The sequence below is a fragment of the Salvelinus namaycush genome, chromosome 11 (genome assembly GCF_016432855.1).
Source record: "Salvelinus namaycush isolate Seneca chromosome 11, SaNama_1.0, whole genome shotgun sequence".
Lineage (NCBI taxonomy): Eukaryota > Metazoa > Chordata > Actinopteri > Salmoniformes > Salmonidae > Salvelinus > Salvelinus namaycush.
Genome location: NC_052317.1, coordinates 38381615 through 38402147, shown reverse-complemented (window position 1 = coordinate 38402147; position 20533 = coordinate 38381615). Strand labels below are relative to the sequence as shown.

The 20533-nt window shown below is 45.2% G+C and overlaps 1 protein-coding gene across 2 annotated transcripts in view; it reads right to left on the bottom strand.

Annotated features, from left to right (window-relative positions):
- The window catches only part of LOC120056144 (insulin receptor-like), a 135989-nt gene that overhangs the window by 79171 nt on the left and 36285 nt on the right, over positions 1-20533 (bottom strand). For both annotated transcript variants that reach the window (XM_039004347.1, XM_039004348.1), the window contains exon 2: positions 17381-17944. In XM_039004347.1, coding sequence (XP_038860275.1) covers positions 17381-17944 — 564 coding nt within the window. The remainder of the gene's footprint in view (positions 1-17380; positions 17945-20533) is intronic.

The following is a 20533-nucleotide window of genomic DNA, read 5'->3' as shown; positions in this document are numbered from 1 at the left end:
GGCAAGTGAGCAAGAGTAGGAGAGGAGAGAGAGCGAGAGAGAGGAGAGCGAGGAGAGCGAGCGAGCGAGAGGAGAGCGAGCGAGAGGAGAGCGAGCGAGAGGAGAGCGAGCGAGAGGAGAGCGAGCGAGCGGAGAGCGAGCGAGCGGAGAGCGAGCGGAGAGGTACCGGAGAGTGAGCGAGAGAGAGGGGAGAGCGAGCGAGAGAGAGAGAGAGAGGGGAGAGCGAGCGAGCGGAGAGCGAGCGGAGAGCTACCGGAGAGCGAGCGAGAGAGGAGAGCGAGAGGAGAGAGAGAGGAGAGAGCGAGAGAGGAGAGCGAGAGAGCGAGAGGAGAGAGAGAAAGGAGAGCGAGAGGAGAGCGAGTGAGCGAGAGGAGAGCGAGAGAAAGAGGAGAGCGAGCGAGAGGAGAGAAAGAGGAGAGCTAGCGAGAGGAGAGCGAGTGAGAGGAGAGCGAGAGGAGAGCGAGCGAGAGGAGAGCGAGAGAGAGGAGAGCGAGAGAGAGGAGAGAGCGAGAGAGAGGAGAGAGCGAGAGAGAGGAGAGCGAGAAGAGCGAGAGAGCGAGAGGCGAGAGAGCGAGAGGAGAGCGAGCAAGAGGAGAGCGAGCGGAGAGCGAGCGAATAGCTACCGGAGAGCGAGCAAGAGGAGAGCGAGCGGAGAGTGAGCGAAGAGCTACCGGAGAGCGAGCGAGAGAGAGAGAGAGAGAGGGGAGAGCGAGCGAGCGGAGAGCGAGCGAGAGGAGAGCGAGAGAAAGAGGAGAGCGAGCGAGAGGAGAGCGAGAGAAAGAGGAGAGCGAGAGAAAGATGAGCGAGCGAGAGGAGAGCGAGCGCGAGGAGAGTGAGAGAGAGGAGAGCGAGAGAGGATGAAAGTGGGAACAACAGTACATCAGAGGAAGGGTCTTTAGGGTTGGGTAGATTACTAAAGATTTATAATCTGTCCTTTTTGGATTAAAGTGTGATGTTTTTTTAAGTAGGCTAATAATAATAATAATGATCTTGTGTAATTTCTCTTTCATTTCCTGGTCACCTGTTTGGCAGTTGGTAGTCCGGTCTGAGTCATAGCAACAGGGTTCGTCAGCAACAGGAACTGTAAACAATTTCATTAGCTAGTCTGTTATGCCAGCCTCCAGTAACAGAACAACAACACACAGGTTAACTCCCAAATGTTACCTTATTCCCTATATAGTCCCCTATGGGCCCTGGTCAAACGTAGTTCACTATGTAGGGAATAGGGGGCCATTTCAGACGCAATGGTACTTTGTTGTTTAATATCACCCGGCTTGCGCTGCTGTCTGTAATGACAGGATGTCCAAACGGTCCCAATATGACGAGTATACAGATGATCAACAGGACAGAGACAGGGAGGGAGGGACGGAGAGAGAGAGAGAAAGGGAGGGAGAGAGAGAGGGAGACAGAGAGAGAGAGCGATAGAGGGAAAGAGATGGAAAGGGGGGGAGAGAGAGAGGGAGCGAGCGAGAGACAGATAGAGCGATGGAGTGAAAGAGATGGAAAGGGAGGGAGAGAGAGAGAGGGAGGGAGCGAGGGAAAGAGCGAGAAGGAAAGATATGGAAAGGGAGGGAGAGAGAAAGGGACGGAGAGAGAGTGATGGAGGGAAAGAGATGGAAAGGGGGGGAGAGAGCGAGCGAGCGAGAGACAGATAGAGCGATGGAGGGAAAGATATGGAAAGGGAGGGAGAGAGACAGAGAGAGAGAGCGATGGAGGGAAAGAGATGGAAAGGGAGGGAGAGAGAGGGACGGAGAGAGAGAGCGATGGAGGGAAAGAGATGGAAAGGGAGGGAGAGAGAGGGAGGGAGGGAGGGAGAGAGAGGGAGGGAGCGAGAGAGAGCGATGGAGGGAAAGATATGGAAAGGGAGGGAGAGAGAGGGACGGAGAGAGAGAGCGATGGAGGGAAAGAGATGGAAAGGGAGGGAGAGAGGGAGGGAGCGAGGGAAAGAGAGAGAGCGATGGAGGGAAAGAGATGGAAAGGGGGGGGAAAGAGAGATTTTGATTCATTTCCAATTAGTTTATTTAATTTACGAGAATATAGGTCGATATAGTAAGGCTGGGCGGTATACGGTATTTTACTATATACCGGACCGGTTTGGGATTTTAATTTACCTTCTCTAACAGTATTTCCATGTTTGGTTTGTTTAATGTGATACTCAACTTCGGCACATGTAATGTCCGTTTTTATAGTTTACTCAGTTTGCTACTTGAGTCATCTTTCTCCCTCTTCTCCTGCTACATACCGCTTCATACACCAAGCCCTGCCCCATCCCACACCAAGCCCGCCTACTCCCACACCAAGCCCCGCCCCATCCCACACCAAGCCCCGCCCCATCCCACACCAAGCCCGCCTACTCCCACACCAAGCCCCGCCCCATCCCACACAAAGCCCCGCCCCGCCCCCATCCCATCCCAAACCAAATCAAATATATTTATATAGCTCTTCTTACATCAGCTGATATCTCAAAGTGCTGTACAGAAACCCAGCCTAAAACCCCAAACAGCATACAATGCAGGTGTAGAAGCACGGTGGCTAGGAAAAACTCCCTAGAAAGACCAGAACCTAGGAAGAAACCTAGAGAGGAACCAGGCTATGAGGGGTGGCCAGTCCTCTTCCAAGCCCTGCCCCGTCACTCAAGGAGAGAGCAGTTCCTCAACCAAGGAGTCATGAGCACTCTCTTTCTGTTCACACTGCAGTCTGCATGGTCAGATAGGTGCAACAAGATGTTGGTGAAAACGATGCTGCTTTCCACAAGCATTCTATAATTAGGGAAAGGGAGATACCTTGTCAGTTGTACAACTGAATGCAATCAACTGAAATGTGTCTTCCAGCATTTAACCCAACCCCCAATTACACGATTAGTTTATGTATCTCACGGTCTGTAAACTACTATCAGCTAGTTTTCATTTTCTTAGCAAGCTGTGGCTAAAATAAATCATGTTAGACACTAATGCTAATCGCTAGATAGCTGGCTAAATTTAGCTAGCTTACAAAATGTACTAAAAGTCAGAGCAAAAGCAGCTAACAGACTTGTACCAGCGCTGGTGTAGGCCGAGATTTTATTTATTTCACCTTTTTTTAAAGCCTGTTTGTGCAACGGGATCTTCTAAATCGGAGAGGAATAGGCAAAGCATGAATACGTTAGCTAGCTACATGAGGTAAGAACACATGTAATGTAATATCTAATTAGGGTCCCATGGAAACACTGACCAACACTTTGGTTCCTACCCTATCAATAATTCCTCCCTGGCTTATTAATTTGTTGTCATGTCAAACAACAACGCATTCAAGGTGCTGCCCACTATATTCCAAATATATAATTGGAAAACAATATATAATTTCCATGATTCTAACAGTTTACCAGTTAACTAGGCTTTGTTTTTTGGTCCATATATTGCAGCCCTGCGTGATAGTGTGGAAATTACAACAACAGTGCATGAAATGCAGAAATTGATGAAAATAAAAATAATTTGTTTTAAGTTTGGTTGAACAGTATAAAACAAAATCAGAATGAAGAAAGCCCCAATGAAATCACTTATAGTTTGTGTTGCAGTCATCTTTCCCTCAATCCTGACTAGTCTCCCAGTCCCTTCTGCTGAAAAACATCCCCACAACAGGATGCTAACACCACCATGCCGCACCGTAGGGATGGCGCCAGGTTTCCTCCAGACGTGACACTTGGCATTCAGGCCAAAGAGTTCAATCTTGGTTTCATCAGACCAGAAAATCTTGTTTCTCATGGCATCTGAGAGTCTTTAGGTGCTTTTTTGGCAAACTCCAAGAGGGCTGTCAGGTGCATTTTACTGAGGAGTGGCTTCTGCCTGGCCACTCTACCATAAAGGCCTGATTGGTGGAGTGCTGCAGCAATGGCTGCTCTTCTGGAAGGTTCTCCCATCTCCACAGACGAACTCTAGAGCTCTGTCAGAGTGACCATCGGGTTCTTGGTCACCTCCCTGACTGCCCTTCCTGACCAAGACCCTTCTCCCCCGATTGCTGTTTGGTCAGACAAGAAGAGTCTTGGTGGTTCCAAACTTCTTCCATTTTAAGAATGATGGAGGCCACTGTGTTTTTGGAGACCTTCAATGCTGCAGACATTTTTTGGTACCCTTCCCCAGATCTGTACCTTGACACAATCCTGTCTCTGAGCTCTGTGGACAATATCTTTGACCTCATGGCTTGGTTTTGTGCCTTTCCAAATCATGTCCAATCAATTGAATTGACCACAGGTGGACTACAATCAAGTTGTAGAAACATCTCAAGGAGGATCAATGGAAACAGGATGCACCTGAGCACAATTTGCGAGTCTCATAAGAAAGTACGTAAATAAGGTCTGTTTTATATTTTTAATACATTTGCTAACATTTCTAAAAACCTATTTTCGCTTAGTCATTATGGGGTATTGTGTATAGATTGATGAGGAATTTATTTGATTTAATCAATTTCAGAATAAGGCTGTAACGTTTAAAAATGTGGAAAAAGTCAAGGGGTCTGAAAACTTTCTGAATGCACTGTATATCTCCATATTGTTTGGTTAAGGTAATTTCTGTTAATGCCTTCGATATATTATTCCAGTCTTACCTTTCTAATTGTCGGAGTGGACACATGGTTGCCTGCTCTGCAAACATATGCAATACTTGTGTGATTCAGGTTTTGGTTTATTTCATTCTGAGTTTTGTCAATTTAGTCATTGTCTTTTGTTTGGAGCGCTCCCGTCAATGTTGACTTGCACCTGACTACACATAGAAGTAAGCCTATAGGCTACCTGGCCTGCGCATAAAAAAATGTGCCCATTTGGGGATCTGATAGTATTTGTGATTGGCTTAACCACCACTAATGACCTGTGGCGCTTCTCAAAGTAATGTTTTCACCACCTCAAACAGCAAGCAAGCAAAGTCTGTTTTTACATCCATTGAAAATGACAAAAAGTTCCTCAAAGTATTTGAAAAATAACCACTCCGCGTGAAAGGGAAACATTTCATACTCTGATCCAGTGGAAAAAGTCATAAATTAGGACTACCCGGTTACTTCTTATCCCTTGCGCAATAGCCTACAGCTGTGTCTGTCCCTTGCGGGAAACTGAGGGCCCAGAATATTTTACATAATGTTGCAAGTTCACTAGTGTTTCAGGCAGTCCAAGTTAATAGTTGATACAATGTTTCAAGTTTGTTGCAGACAGTTCCCCAATGGCAGCTGTCTAAGGCACTGCATCTCAGTGCTAGAGGCGTCACAACAGACACCCTGGTTAGAATCCAGGCTGTATCACAACCGGCCATGATTGGGAGTCCCATAGGGCGGCGCACAATTGGCCCAGCGTCGTTTGGCCGGTGTAGGCCGTCATTGTAAATAAGAATTTGTTCTTAACTGACTTGCCTAGTTAAATAAAAAGGTTACATGTTATTTACAGGATATATATATATATATATATTTTTTTTTAAATCAGGATATTTTCTACCTGCAGGCTGCAATGTTTTTGGTTGTTTGCTTTATGTAGGCTATTTTTACATACCTGGCAATGGCAATAGAAGTTACTTTTTAGATTTGATTTAGATATAGATAGAATTTTAATTAACCACAGGACAATGATTTTGAGATACGAAGACATTATTATAAATGAAATGAAACTGTTCCACCAAAGTGTGCGTAGGAAAATCATAACTGGCACGCAGAATCGGTAACAATGGTAAGATAAATAGGCATTCCACATGAGAAAGGTCGCCGACTCCTCGTGTAAGCCTATTCCCGGCAACTTCAGGAGAGTAACGGCAGAATCTGTGAAAGCCAGCAGGAGAGGGAGGAGTATTGATCTCTGGCTCGCTCAAGTCATTTGTGTTTTATTTCAGCCAAAACAAGTTCAATAACTCAGTGCATACACACACTCCTATTGAATGTACGTTAGCCTGTATTGCGAATAGGTCTAGGCTACATCTTGGTTTACTCAGTTTATCAATAGATGAGACATTTACCATTCAAATAAACTATTACCATTATGTTATGTAGTTAGATGGGTAAAAAAACAAAGCCTAATTGATTGCATGATTGTTTAATTGATTCATTAATGTATACCTAAAAATATATATATATATATATTCTATTCAAATGTAATGATATTGAACTCAAAAGATCTGTCTGGATCAAACGGTTAATACTACTCGTTTGTTTGCCGTTGTATCGTTTTGGTATCGAGTATCGTTTCGGTATTGAGTATCGTTTTGTTATCGAGTATCGTGATGGTATCGAGTATCGTTTTGGTATGGAGTATCATGATACTAAACCTGGTATTGGTATCAAAAGACACGTTTCTGGTTTCGTGACCAGACTAAAGGGAAGTGAACCGAGAAATGAACTGCGAGGACTTAGAGTATAGCAACGCAGCAACAGACTGAGGTGTATCTAATGCAGCAGCCAATTAGCTTCTTCTCTGTTCCTCGTGGTGTATCTAATGCTGCAGCCAATCAGCTTCTTCTCTGTTCCTCGTGGTGTATCTAATGCAGCAGCCAATCAGCTTCTTCTCTGTTCCTCGTGGTGTATCTAATGCAGCAGCCAATCAGCAGCTTCTCTGTTCCTCGTGGTGTATCTAATGCTGCAGCCAATCAGCTTCTTCTCTGTTCCTCGTGGTGTATCTAATGCTGCAGCCAATCAGCTTCTTCTCTGTTCCTCGTGGTGTATCTAATGCAGCAGCCAATCAGCAGCTTCTCTGTTCCTCGTGGTGTATCTAATGCTGCAGCCAATCAGCTTCTTCTCTGTTCCTCGTGGTGTATCTAATGCTGCAGCCAATCAGCTTCTTCTCTGTTCCTCGTGGTGTATCTAATGCAGCAGCCAATCAGCTTCTTCTCTGTTCCTCGTGGTGTATCTAATGCAGCAGCCAATCAGCAGCTTCTCTGTTCCTCGTGGTGTATCTAATGCTGCAGCCAATCAGCTTCTTCTCTGTTCCTCGTGGTGTATCTAATGCAGCAGCCAATCAGCTTCTTCTCTGTTCCTCGTGGTGTATCTAATGCAGCAGCCAATCAGCAGCTTCTCTGTTCCTCGTGGTGTATCTAATGCAGCAGCCAATCAGCAGCTTCTCTGTTCCTCGTGGTGTATCTAATGCAGCAGCCAATCAGCTTCTTCTCTGTTCCTCGTGGTGTATCTAATGCAGCAGCCAATCAGCTTCTTCTCTGTTCCTCGTGGTGTATCTAATGCTGCAGCCAATCAGCTTCTTCTCTGTTCCTCGTGGTGTATCTAATGCAGCAGCCAATCAGCTTCTTCTCTGTTCCTCGTGGTGTATCTAATGCAGCAGCCAATCAGCTTCTTCTCTGTTCCTCGTGGTGTATCTAATGCAGCAGCCAATCAGCTTCTTCGCTGTTCCTCGTGGTGTATCTAATGCTGCAGCCAATCAGCTTCTTCTCTGTTCCTCGTGGTGTATCTAATGCTGCAGCCAATCAGCTTCTTCTCTGTTCCTCGTGGTGTATCTAATGCAGCAGCCAATCAGCTTCTTCTCTGTTCCTCGTGGTGTATCTAATGCAGCAGCCAATCAGCTTCTTCTCTGTTCCTCGTGGTGTATCTAATGCAGCAGCCAATCAGCAGCTTCTCTGTTGCTCGTGGTGTATCTAATGCTGCAGCCAATCAGCTTCTCTGTTCCTCGTGGTGTATCTAATGCAGCAGCCAATCAGCTTCTTCTCTGTTCCTCGTGGTGTATCTAATGCTGCAGCCAATCAGCTTCTTCTCTGTTCCTCGTGGTGTATCTAATGCTGCAGCCAATCAGCTTCTTCTCTGTTCCTCGTGGTGTATCTAATGCAGCAGCTAATCAGCTTCTTCTCTGTTCCTCGTGGTGTATCTAATGCAGCAGCCAATCAGCAGCTTCTCTGTTCCTCGTGGTGTATCTAATGCTGCAGCCAATCAGCTTCTTCTCTGTTCCTCGTGGTGTATCTAATGCAGCAGCCAATCAGCTTCTTCTCTGTTCCTCGTGGTGTATCTAATGCAGCAGCCAATCAGCAGCTTCTCTGTTCCTCGTGGTGTATCTAATGCTGCAGCCAATCAGCTTCTTCTCTGTTCCTCGTGGTGTATCTAATGCTGCAGCCAATCAGCTTCTTCTCTGTTCCTCGTGGTGTATCTAATGCTGCAGCCAATCAGCTTCTTCTCTGTTCCTCGTGGTGTATCTAATGCAGCAGCCAATCAGCAGCTTCTCTGTTCCTCGTGGTGTATCTAATGCTGCAGCCAATCAGCTTCTTCTCTGTTCCTCGTGGTGTATCTAATGCTGCAGCCAATCAGCTTCTTCTCTGTTCCTCGTGGTGTATCTAATGCTGCAGCCAGTCAGCTTGTTATTATAGAGCGAGATAAAGAGATCGAGACAGAAATAGAAGTAGCGAGAGTGATTCATATCGTGGCATGAGGACAGGGCTGACAAAACACGTGTCATGTTTTGGGAGGACGAGTCGAGAGCTCTACGGCAGGCAGGGCAATGAACACACCTACGTGCGCTTGGCAGGGCTGTTGAAATTGGCTCACCTCTCACCAGAGCTCCACACGTCTGAAACACATCAAAGAGACAAGGCCTTTCTTAGCCCAGGGGGGCTTCCAGAGGTAAAAACCCAATAACTAGGGTAACATTCCTTTGATTCCCACTAAATCTGTTTTTCCAAAAGAACGACACATTGCTTTTCAACAACTAAGTCAGTCAGCAGAATGCAATGTGATTTAAACATTCCTGGAATTAGCATTGGGATTAACAACTCATGATAAATGCACTTCGGATTAGTGTTGTTGACGACTGAAAACCCAGTAGCCTACTTTTTTCTGCAATATACTTTCCCCCTCTGAATAAAATACATTGTTTTGAATTGCTCTGGATAACAGCAGTTAAACTAATTAGCTGGTTAGTTCTCTATCTATATGCGTGTTTAAATGGCTGGTAAATTAGTTTGTCCCTGCTCAGCCGGTCTTGTAATTTGTCTCCGTCTGCCTTTAACATGTTAACTAGCTGGTTAGATACAGTTTGCTTTTCCTCAAAGGAAACGTAGTCCTCTCTGCCTGGTTAGTTCCAGTAGTCTGTCCTCTCACTGACCTCTGCCTGGTTAGTTCCAGTAGTCTGTCCTCTCACTGACCTCTGCCTGGTTAGTTCCAGTAGTCTGACCTCTGCGGGGTCACATGGCAGCAGTGTTTTGATTGTAAAAGAGTTAGTCGGTATGGCAGCAGTGCTGTGGAGAGAGAGACGGACCTCGCTCGGCTCCGTGGGTCCATTCATAACCTTGGACAGGAAGTGGCCTCACAGAGACAGGAAACGATCATACGAAACGCTGTGTGAACCTCTTGGACAGCTATTGTTCCAGGAGGGAAAACTTGGCGCCAGACTAACTTGACTGGGATGTGTGGAGGCCACCGGCAACCACAGGGGAGAAAGAGGTGTCTCCCACAGACACTTCTCGCTCTCACATACACACAGTGACCTAACCTTCCACAGTTGTGTACACATCCACCCTTCCCACACCATGTAACTCCACTGTTACCTAGCAGCTAGCCAAAACAATAGACATCCCCCACACACAGGCTAGGTGGTTTATGCTAGATGTTCTTACAGTACAGCGGTCTCTGACCGTCCCTGACCAGCCTATAGTCCACTGATTGGTGGGGGCAGGTGTGTGTCTGTGTGTGACGTCCATGAGGGTAAATTTGGACACTCCATTAAAGGTCTCTCACCATTGACCTCACTTGATCCGACTATCTCTGTACTCACCCCAACACATCAAGATTGTAACACCCATCCAACATTGTAAAAGTCCTCAGTGTTATTCACTGTGTACTGGTGAGAGAGAGGGAAAGAGAGACAGAGAGCGACAAAGTGAGAGTGAGAAAGAAAGAGATAAAAAGAGAGCAAGAGAGAGAAAGAGAGAGCGAGAGAGAGTGGGAAAGAAGAGAAGGGGAGAGTAGTCCCCATGTCCAGAGTGGAGAGCGCTTAGCCTACCAGGAGAGAGAGGCGGTGGCCAAACACATTCTGTTAAGCACCCCTGCTGTTTAAGTTAATTAAATATGGACCACAGTCATAACACTGGCTCACCATAACACTGGATAACCACAACACTGGAACACTGGCTCATCATAGGCTCACCATAACAGTGGCTCACCATAACACTGGAACACTGGCTCACCATAACACTGGAACACCATAACACTGGAACACTGGCTCACCATAACACTGGAACACTGGCTCACCAATACACTGGAACACCATAACACTGGAACACTGGCTCACCATAACACTGGAACACTGGTTCACCATAGCACTGGATAACCACAACACTGGAACACTAGCTCACTATTACACTGGATCACTATTACACTGGAACACCACAACACTGGAACACTAGCTCACTATTACACTGGAACACCAGAACACTGACACACTAGCTCACTATTACACTGGATCACTATTACACTGGATCACCACAACACTGGATCACCACAACACTGGAACACTAGCTCACTATTACACTGGATCACCAGAACACTGGAACACTAGTTCACTATTACACTGGATCACTATTACACTGGATCACCAGAACACTATTACACTGGATCACTATTACACTGGATCACCACAACACTGGAACACTAGTTCACTATTACACTGGATCACTATTACACTGGATCACCAGAACACTATTACACTGGATCACTATTACACTGGATCACCAGAACACTGGAACACTAGTTCACTATTACACTGGATCACCAGAACACTGGAACACTAGTTCACTATTACACTGGATCACTATTACACTGGATCACCAGAACACTGGAACACTAGTTCACTATTACACTGGATCACTATTACACTGGATCACCAGAACACTGGAACACTAGTTCACTATTACACTGGATCACTATTACACTGGATCACTGGATCACTATTACACTGGATCACCACAACACTGGAACACTAGCTCACTATTACACTGGATCACTATTACACTGGATCACCACAACACTGACACACTAGCTCACTATTACACTGGAACACCACAACACTGGAACACTAGCTCACTATTACACTGGATCACTATTACACTGGATCACCACAACACTGACACACTAGCTCACTATTACACTGGATCACCACAACACTGACACACTAGCTCACTATTACACTGGAACACTAGTGTTATGGTATGGTTATAGCAATGATGGCGCCAGAGGGGATGGCTGCCGTCTTTTCGGCTCTTAACCAACAATGATATTTTGTTTGTTTTTTCACGTTGTGTGTAACTTGTTTTGTACATAATGTTGCTGCTACCGTCTCTTATGACTGAAAAGAGCTCCTGGACATCAGAACTGCGATTACTCACCTCAGATTAGACAAAGAGATTTTGAGTCGGGCAGGAGGGATATAAACTCGGCAAAAAAATAAACGTCCTCTCACTGTCAACTGCGTTTATTTTCAGCAAACTTAACATGTGTAAATATTTGTATGAACATAACAAGATTCAACAACAGACATAAACTGAAAGTTTCACAGACATGTGACTTACAGAAATTGAATAATGTGTCCCTGAACAAAGGGGGGGAAAAATCAAAAGTGCAGTGCATCTCCTCCTCATGGACTGCACCAGATTTGCCAGTTCTTGCTGTGAGATGTTACCCCATTCTTCCACCAAGGCACCTGCAAGTTCCCAGACATTTCTAGGGGGAATGTCCCTAGCCTTCACCCCCCGATCCAACAGGTCCCAGACGTGCTCAATGGGATTGAGATCCGGGCTATTCGCTGGCCATGGCAGAACACTGACATTCCTGTCTTGCAGGAAATCACGCACAGAACGAGCAGTATGGCTAGTGGCATTGTCATGCTGGAGGGTCATGTCAGGATAAGCCTGCATGAAGGGTACCACATGAGGGAGGAGGATGTCTTCCCTGTCACGCACAGCGTTGATTGCCTGCAATGACAACAAGCTCAGTCCGATGACGCTGTGACACATCGCCCCAGACCATGACGGACCCTCCACCTCCAAATCGATCCAGATTACAGTCCTCGGTGTAACACTCATTCATTCGACGATAAACGCGAATCCGACCATCACCCCCGGTGAGACAAAACCGCGACTCGTCAGTGAAGAGCACTTTTTGCCAGTCCCGTCTGGTCCAGCGACGGTGGGTTTGTGCCCATAGGCGACGTTGTTGCCAGGTAGGTCTGCCAGCCTCTCTCAGCCTATTGCGGACAGTCTAAGCACTGATGGAGGGATTGTGCGTTCCTGGTGTAACTCGGGCAGTTGTTGCCATCCTGTACCTGTGCCGCAGGTGTGATGTTCAGATGTATCGATCCTGTGCAGGTGTTGTTACACGTGGTCTGCCACTGCGAGGACGATCAGCTATTGCCTACCGTCTGTAAGCTGTTAGTGTCTTAACGACCTTTCCACAGGTGCATGTTCATCAATTGTTTATGGTTCATTGAACAAGCATGGGAAACAGTGTTTAAACCCTTCACAATGAAGATCTATGAAGTTATTTGGATTTGTACGAATTATCTTTGAAAGACAGGGTCCTGAAAAAGGGACGTTTCTTTTTTTGCTGCGTTTACTACAGACATCCGACCAGGCCCAGATCGCCGACATTCATTGGAGAAGGAAACGGAGACTTTGCGGAAAAAGATCAGGGTGCCTTTTGAGGATCAGGCGAAAAAGTGGCTAATCTGCCTTTGCCTTCCGTCCTGCTAGCGAACGTTCAATCGCTGGAAAATAAATGGGACGAACTGAAAAGCACGTATATCCTAAAAACTTTAATATCTTATGTCTCACAGAGTTGTGGCTGAACGACGACGTAAAGAACATACAGCTGGCTGGTTATACGATGTACCGGCAGGATAGAACAGCAGCCTCTGGTAAGACACAGGGCCGGGGCCTATGCATATATGTAAACAACAACTGGTGCACAATATCTATGGAAGTCTCGAGGTTTTGCTCGCCTGAGGTAGAGTATCTCATGATAAGCTGTAGACCACACTATCTACCTAGAGAGTTTCATCTGCATTTTTCGTAGCTGTCTACGTACCACCACAGACTGATGCTGGCACTAAAACTGCACTCAATGAGCTGTATACCGCCATAAGCAAACAAGAAAACGTTAATCTAGGAGGTGGCCCTCCTAGTGGCCGGGGACTTTAATGCAGGGAAACTTAAATCAGTTTGACCTAATTTCTATCAGCATGTTAAATGTGCAACCAGAGGGGAAAAAAAAATTCTAGACCACCTTTACTCCACAAACAGAGACGCGTGCAAAGCTCTCCCTCGCCCTCTATTTGGCAAATCTGACCACAATTCTATCCTCCTGATTCCTGCATAGAAGCAAAAATTATAGCAGGAAGCATCAGTGACTCGGTCTATAAAAAAGTGGTCAGATGAAGCAGATGCTAAACTACAGCACTGTTTTGATAGCACAGACTGGAATATGTTCCGGGATTCTTCTGATGGCAGAGGAGTACACCACATCAGTAACTGGCTTCGTCAATAAGTGCATCGAGGACAGCGTCCCCACAGTGACCATACGTACATACTCCAACCAGAAGCCATGTATTACAGGCAACATTCGCACTGAGCTAAAGGGTAGAGCTGCCGCTTACAAGGAGCGCGACTCTAACCCGGAAGCTTAAGAAATCCCGCTATGCCCTCCGACGAACCATCAAACAGACTAAGCGGCAATACAGGATTAAGATCGAATCGTCCTACATCGGCTCCGACGCTCGTCGGATGTGGAAGGGCTTGCAAACTATTACAGACTACAAAGGGAAGCACAACCGAGAGCTTCCCAGTGACACGAGCCTACCAGACGAGCTATATAACTTATATGCTCGCTTCGAGGCAAATAACACTGAAACATGCATGAGAGCATCAGCTGTTCCAGACGACTGTGTGATTACACTCTCCGCAGCCAAAGTGAATAAGATCTTTAAACATGTCAACATTCACAAGGTCGCAGGGCCAGACGGATAACCAGGATGTGTACTCCTAGCATGCGCTGACCAACTGGCAAGTGTCTTCTCTGACAATTTCAACATCTCCCTGTCTGAGTCTGTAATACCAACATGTTTTAAGCAGACCACCATAGTCCCTGTGCTCAAGAACACCAAGGTAACCTGCCTAAATGACTACCAACCCGTAACACTCACGTCTGTAGTCATGAAGTGCTTTGAAAGGCTGGTCAAGGCTCACATCAACACCATTATCCCAGAAACCCTAGACCCACTCCAATTTGCATACCGCACCAACAGATCCACAGATGATGCAATCTCTATTGCACTCCACACTGCTCTTTCACACCTGGACAAAAGGAACACCTATGTGAGAATGCTATTCATTGACTACAGGCCGTCATTGAAAATAAGAATTTGTTCTTAACTGACTTGCCTAGTTAAATAAAGGTAAAATTTAAAATTTAAAAATAAATTCAATATTCCCTTTCTTTTGTTGTTCAGTGAAGTCATCTCATGTGAAGAGTCAACTCATTTAATTAAAGTTCAATTCGTACCTAAATTGTTTATTAAAATGTATTTTGTAAGGATTTAATAATTTGCAATTATGTCTACTTATGATAAGGTAAAAGGTTTATGTTTGTCTCCATATGATATGGTAAATATATCCAATGCAAAAAACATCTACATTTAAATGGTATTAATATTAATTTGCATATATTTCCGTTAATTCCCATAAATTCCTGTGGAAAGTTTCCATCTCTGAATATTCCCCAAAATGTACAACCCTAATAGCACCCTATTCCCTATTTAGTGCACTACTTTAGCACCCTATTCCCTATTTAGTGCACTCCTTTTGATTAGGGCTCATAGGCTAGTGTTATGATGAGCTAGCCAATGGATGTCTGAATGAGCTCAATATCTGAGCAGGGCACAAGGGCATGCCTCTCTCTCTCCTGTCTCGCTCCCCTCCCTCCATGTTGTGTGGTTAGACCTGGGGCTTAACATATCTTTTCATGCTTTAGTGAAAGCAGGCCTGAAACCACAGGGTCGACACCACAAGATTACAGAGTCTGACTCACTACTGAGACAGTTCGCTACTATTTATTCAAACAGCTGAAAACCAAACATAGGTCAAGTCAAGGTTAATAAGGAACCACAGACTCTAGATCGAGTACAGACTGGGGTTGGGTATGTTCATTTCAAATAAATTATACCAAGATACTGGTCATCACAACAACAGGCGTTAAAACACAACTCATTCTTGAGACGTAGTTCATTCATATTTACAGTAGAAGTACATGTCATGGCTGAAAGGACACAGAGAGACAGAGAGAAGAAACGTGTTCCAAGGAGCGCAGTTCCCGACCATCAGTCTGCATGGTCAATTCAGCAGATGCAACGAGATGTTGATGACAACAATGCTGCTTTCCACTTTGCTTCTTTATATAAATCCACAAGCGTTCTATAATTACACTATTAAGCTTATATATCTTACTGTCTGCAAACAGCTAGTTTGTCTTTTCTTAGCAAGTTGTGGCTAAAATAAAGTGTATTAGCCGCTAATGCTAATCTCTAGTCAGCTGGCTAGCTAGCTAATAAATGTACTTATTCAGAGCATATGTAGCTAGCTAGCTAATACAGCCTGATACCAGCTCTGGTGTAGGCCTAAATCAGCATGTTGTTTGTGCAATAGTATCGTCTAAACCAACGAGGATTAGGCGAAGCATGAATATATTAGCTACATGAAGTAAGAGAAAACATTTACCATAGCCCAAGATTATAGGATTGGCCTAGGAAACACTGACCAACACTTTGGTTCCTATCCCGTCACAATAACTCCTCTCTGGCATTTTCATCCATTGTCATGTCAAACCCTTGATTCAAAGTAACCACTATTAAATACTAACTATAGAATTAGAAAAATCATTATATTTCCATGACAACAGCAGTTAACCCAAGTGTTTTGGTCTAACCCACAAGTCAAAACGCAATTGCAATATTTGGTTAACAAAATAAGGCCTAGATAATTTGCCCATAGCTTGCTTCTCTATGTGGTGATCTCAAATGAGTGCAGGAAATACAGAAATGAATGAAAACGTTGAAAATGATCTTTGGTGAAGTTTGATTAAACAGTATAATACATCAGAATGGACAAAGCCCCCATTGAAATCACTTATAATGTATGTGTTGCCACCCTAGGGTCATGAGCTACTCATAAAGCATATTTAGAACTTTTATTATTCAAAAACATAAAAAAACGTAAAAAATATTGTGATATGATATTTTGGCCATATCGCCCAGCCCTAGTTAGACCTTTACGTTACATTATCCACTTTAAGTTCAAGCTGAAAGCGGATTTGGCTGACAGGCCGACAGTGTTAATCCTGGTTTTACAGCAAACCCACTTCAGAAGGAGAAACAGCCTCAGCAGCAGGCAGGAGTACATGTCCCAAATGGAACCCTATGGACCGTGGTCAAAAGTAGTGCACTATGTATAGAGGCAATAGGGTGCAATTTGGGAGGCAATGAAGGTTTCTCAGGTTCAGTAGCTACTAGTCTGTCAGCCTGTCTACACTCAGGAAATGACATCAACACCTGTGCGTAAGTGTGTGTTTGTGCATCTCTAGACTCCATTACAGAGTCTCTCTACAGGTCATGTCGGACTAGACTGAGACAACAACACTCAGGTCTAGTAGAGCACACAGACAGAGAGAGACAGAGAGAGACAGAGAGTGTGTGTTCCTTGGCAAGACCACAGCAGCATTGCCTGTCTGTCTGACGCACACACACACCTCACTTTCCAACAACTCTTCACCGTAATCTGACTTCCCTGGAGACTGGGTCTCTGATTATTAAGTGACATCACTGTAAGCCCGAGTAGTTGGTGTTCGCTCTCTCTCCCCCTCTCTCCCGCTCCCTCCCTCCCCCCCTCCCTCCCGCTCCCTCCCTCCCGCTCCCTCTCTCCCCCTCTCTCCTGCTCCCTCTCTCTCTCACCCCCCCTCCCTCCCCCTCCCTCTCTCCCCCTCTCTCCCCCCCTCCTCCCTCTCCCCCCCTCCCTCTCCCCCCCTCCCTCCCTCTCCCTCCCTCAATCAGATACATTCACTGATATACTTTCACTTATAAATAGCACAACACTGAAGGAGAAGCAAAATCAACATGCTGCCAGACTACTACACAAACATAAACAACCCGACACATTAAAACCAGCGCTGTGCACAGCAAGTTATGGCAGGGACAACAGAGCATCGAAAACATGGAAATAACTGCAGAAAAGGAAGACAACAACTACAAGGTCAATCATCTTTCCTAGTGTGCCATTTTTACATGCATTTAAAAACACTCCCACCATCATCTCCCTCGTAAAAAAGGCCTTCTGACCTCAATGGAACTTCCAGGATAAATAACATTTTTATTTTATTTTTTAAATAAAAGAACCCAGTGACTTACTTCTCTGGCAGTGCTTATGCGTCCAGCAACGTTCGTTGAAGTTCCCATTGATGGTGGTCTGTTGACAGGTAGCCTTCCCCTTGGCCAACGCCCCGGGACACACGTCCCCGCACTCCCTGTCGTTCTTATTTGACACAATATAGTTGTCCTCCACCGTGTCCAGGATCTTGGACCAGTCCAGGGTGGAGAGGTAGCAGAGGTCCGGGTTCTTCTCGATCCTCACCGCTCCTCGGGTGATGTTCATCAGGCTATGGAGACCGATATCCCTGAGCTGCAGCATTTCAAAGAAGACCAGAGCGTAGTTGAAGAACAGGTTGTTACCTCGGATCACAGTGAGGTTGGGGAAGAGGTCTTTGAGACTCTCCATACCGTAGACCCTGAACAGGAGCAGGAAGTCTGTGACCACTGTCAGTTTTGGGTAACTGAGACCCCTGAAGTCCTCGGGCTTGGTCTTGAACATGAGGATGATTTTCAGGTGGCCCTCGATGACCGTGCAGTTCTCCAGGGAGCGCAGGTTGGTCACGTTGTTCCGGATGTCCTTACTGGAGCAGATTCCAGTGGAGACTTCAGGGGAAGAGGAGAAGAGACAAACAAACTGATTAGAGATGGAACTAAGTTAAGGATAGCATACCAAACATAAATCGTCTAACTCAAGACATTTTTTGGTGTGCTGTCCATCTAATTTCTATGGACTTCTTTAACCAATATTCAACAACCAACCACTTTAGAGGAATAACCAGAATGAGCACATTATCTATTATCCTATTCATGTAAAGTTATTATTTTTGGGGTCACATTAATGATCAGTTAGGCTCCGCAACTAATATACGTCTCAGAGTTCAGCTTTTTACAAATGACATTCAACCTACACTGAGTATAACAAACATTAGGAACACCTTCCTAATAATGAGTTGCACCCCCTTCGGCCAGTCAATTCGTTGGGGGCGTGGAATCTACAAGGTGTCGAAAGCGTTCCACAGGGACGCTGGCACATATTGATTCCAAAGCTTCCCACAGTTGTGTTAAATTTGCTAGATGTCTTTTGGGTGGTGGACCATTCTTGATACACAGGAAACGGTTTCTTCGTGGAAAAACCCAGCAGCGTTGCAGTTCTTGACACAAACTGGTGCACCTGGCACCTACTACCATACCCCCCGTTCAAAGGCACTTCAACTTTTTGTCTTGTCCATTCACCCTCTGAATGACACACATACTGTACATAATCCATGTCTCAATTGTCTCGAGGCTTAAAAATTCCTTCTTAAAAACTGTCTCCTCCCCTTCATCTACACTGATTGAAGTGGATTTAACAAGTGACATCAATAAGGGATCATATCTTTCACCTGGTCAGTCCGTCATGGAAAGATATGTGTATATATAGAGAAATAGCCTACCGTAGTTTATCGTTTATTTTTCTTACTACATCTTTATAGGACCTACTTTAAAATACATTCAACCTCAGTCATTAACATACTTGACTTATCTTTATTTCAATACCACTTTATTTATCCCCTCAGGGGAAATAATTGTGTTGTTGTGAATGAATTAACATGATTAACACGATTAACATAATTAAGAACCCCATAAACCTGATTAAGAAGCTGTCAGTAAGCAGATTACCGAGAAAATATTTATGATATCTTGGCGAGTTGGCGATCATTTCTACAAATGGGAAACGATTCTCAACTGACTAACATTGATAAATGGTTAAATACAATAGACAGTGGCATGTATTCATGGATACCAAGGGAAGCCAGGCTTCCCAAAATATTTGACCAATAAAAATGATAAAATAATTTCTCATTCGTCTCTCTGCGTTGTCATAATTTTCAGTCAATTCGCAAGCGGCTGAACCTCACTCGAGAAACCATCACTAGCGAGGGAAACAGCGCCCCCTCTGTCTCAGTATGTGTAGCCCATGTATCTGATGCTGTCTGGACAAAAAGAGTATAACATGTTGCCGCCGTAGCATTTGATTGATTGATTGATGCCAGCAAGAATTCGGCCTCCCTTGATAAAAGAAAATATATATTAAAGAATTAGCCAACTGTGGGTTGGCCTGGTGCAGCAAAACACCACCCAAGGGAGGCCAGTTTGGATTTGGCTTCAGATCAATCAAATAACTTCCTAAGCAAAACTTTTTCAGAAAAAAGTTTCTGGTCTGCTTGTGTTGATGTCCTGCAGTAGCTAGCTTGCTAAATATACCCTTTTCTAAGCCATGGATGGAGATCGGGATTTGGATTTATGGTTTTGACTTAATTCTCTGTTAGGCCAATGATTATGACGGCAATTCTGATCTAACCATGAATGAATACGTTGTGCCACTGGCCTGACATGATTGAAGTTCGATACAGCAAAGATAACTGAACTAAATGACTACCGCCCCGTAGCACTCACTTCTGTCATCATGAAGTGCTTTGAGAGACTAGTCAAGGATCATATCACCGGCCACCCTAGACCCACTTCAGTTTGCATACTGCCCCAACAGGTCCACAGACGACGCAATCGCCATCACACTGCCCTATCTCATCTGGACAAGAGGAATACCTATGTAAGAATGCTGTTCATTGACTATAACTCAGCATTCAACACCATAGTACCCTCCAAGCTCATCATCAAGCTGGAGGCCCTGGGTCTCAACCCCGCCCTGTGCAACTGGGTCCTGGACATTCTGACGGGCCGCCCCCAGGTGGTGAAGGTAGGAAACAACATCTCCACTTCGCTGATCCTCAACACTGGGGTCCCAAAAGGGTGTGTGCTCAGCCCCCTCCTGTACTCCCTGTTCACCTACGACTGGGTGGCCATGCATGCCTCCAACTCAATCATCAAGTTTGCAGACGACACAACAGTAGTGAGCTTGATTACCAACAACGACGAGACGGCCTACAGGGAGGAGGTGAGGGAAAAACAACCTGTCACTCAAAGTCAACAAAACAAAGGAGATGATCGTGGACTTCAGGAAAGAGCAGAGGGAGCAGCCCCCTATCCACATCGAAGGGACAGCAGTGGAGAAGGTGGAAAATTAATTGGCGTACACACCACAGACAAACTGAAAAGGTCCACCCACACAGACAGTGTGGTGAAGAAGGCACAAACCACACAGACAGTGTGGTGAAGAAGGCTCTTCAACCTCAGGAGGCTGAAGAAATTCGG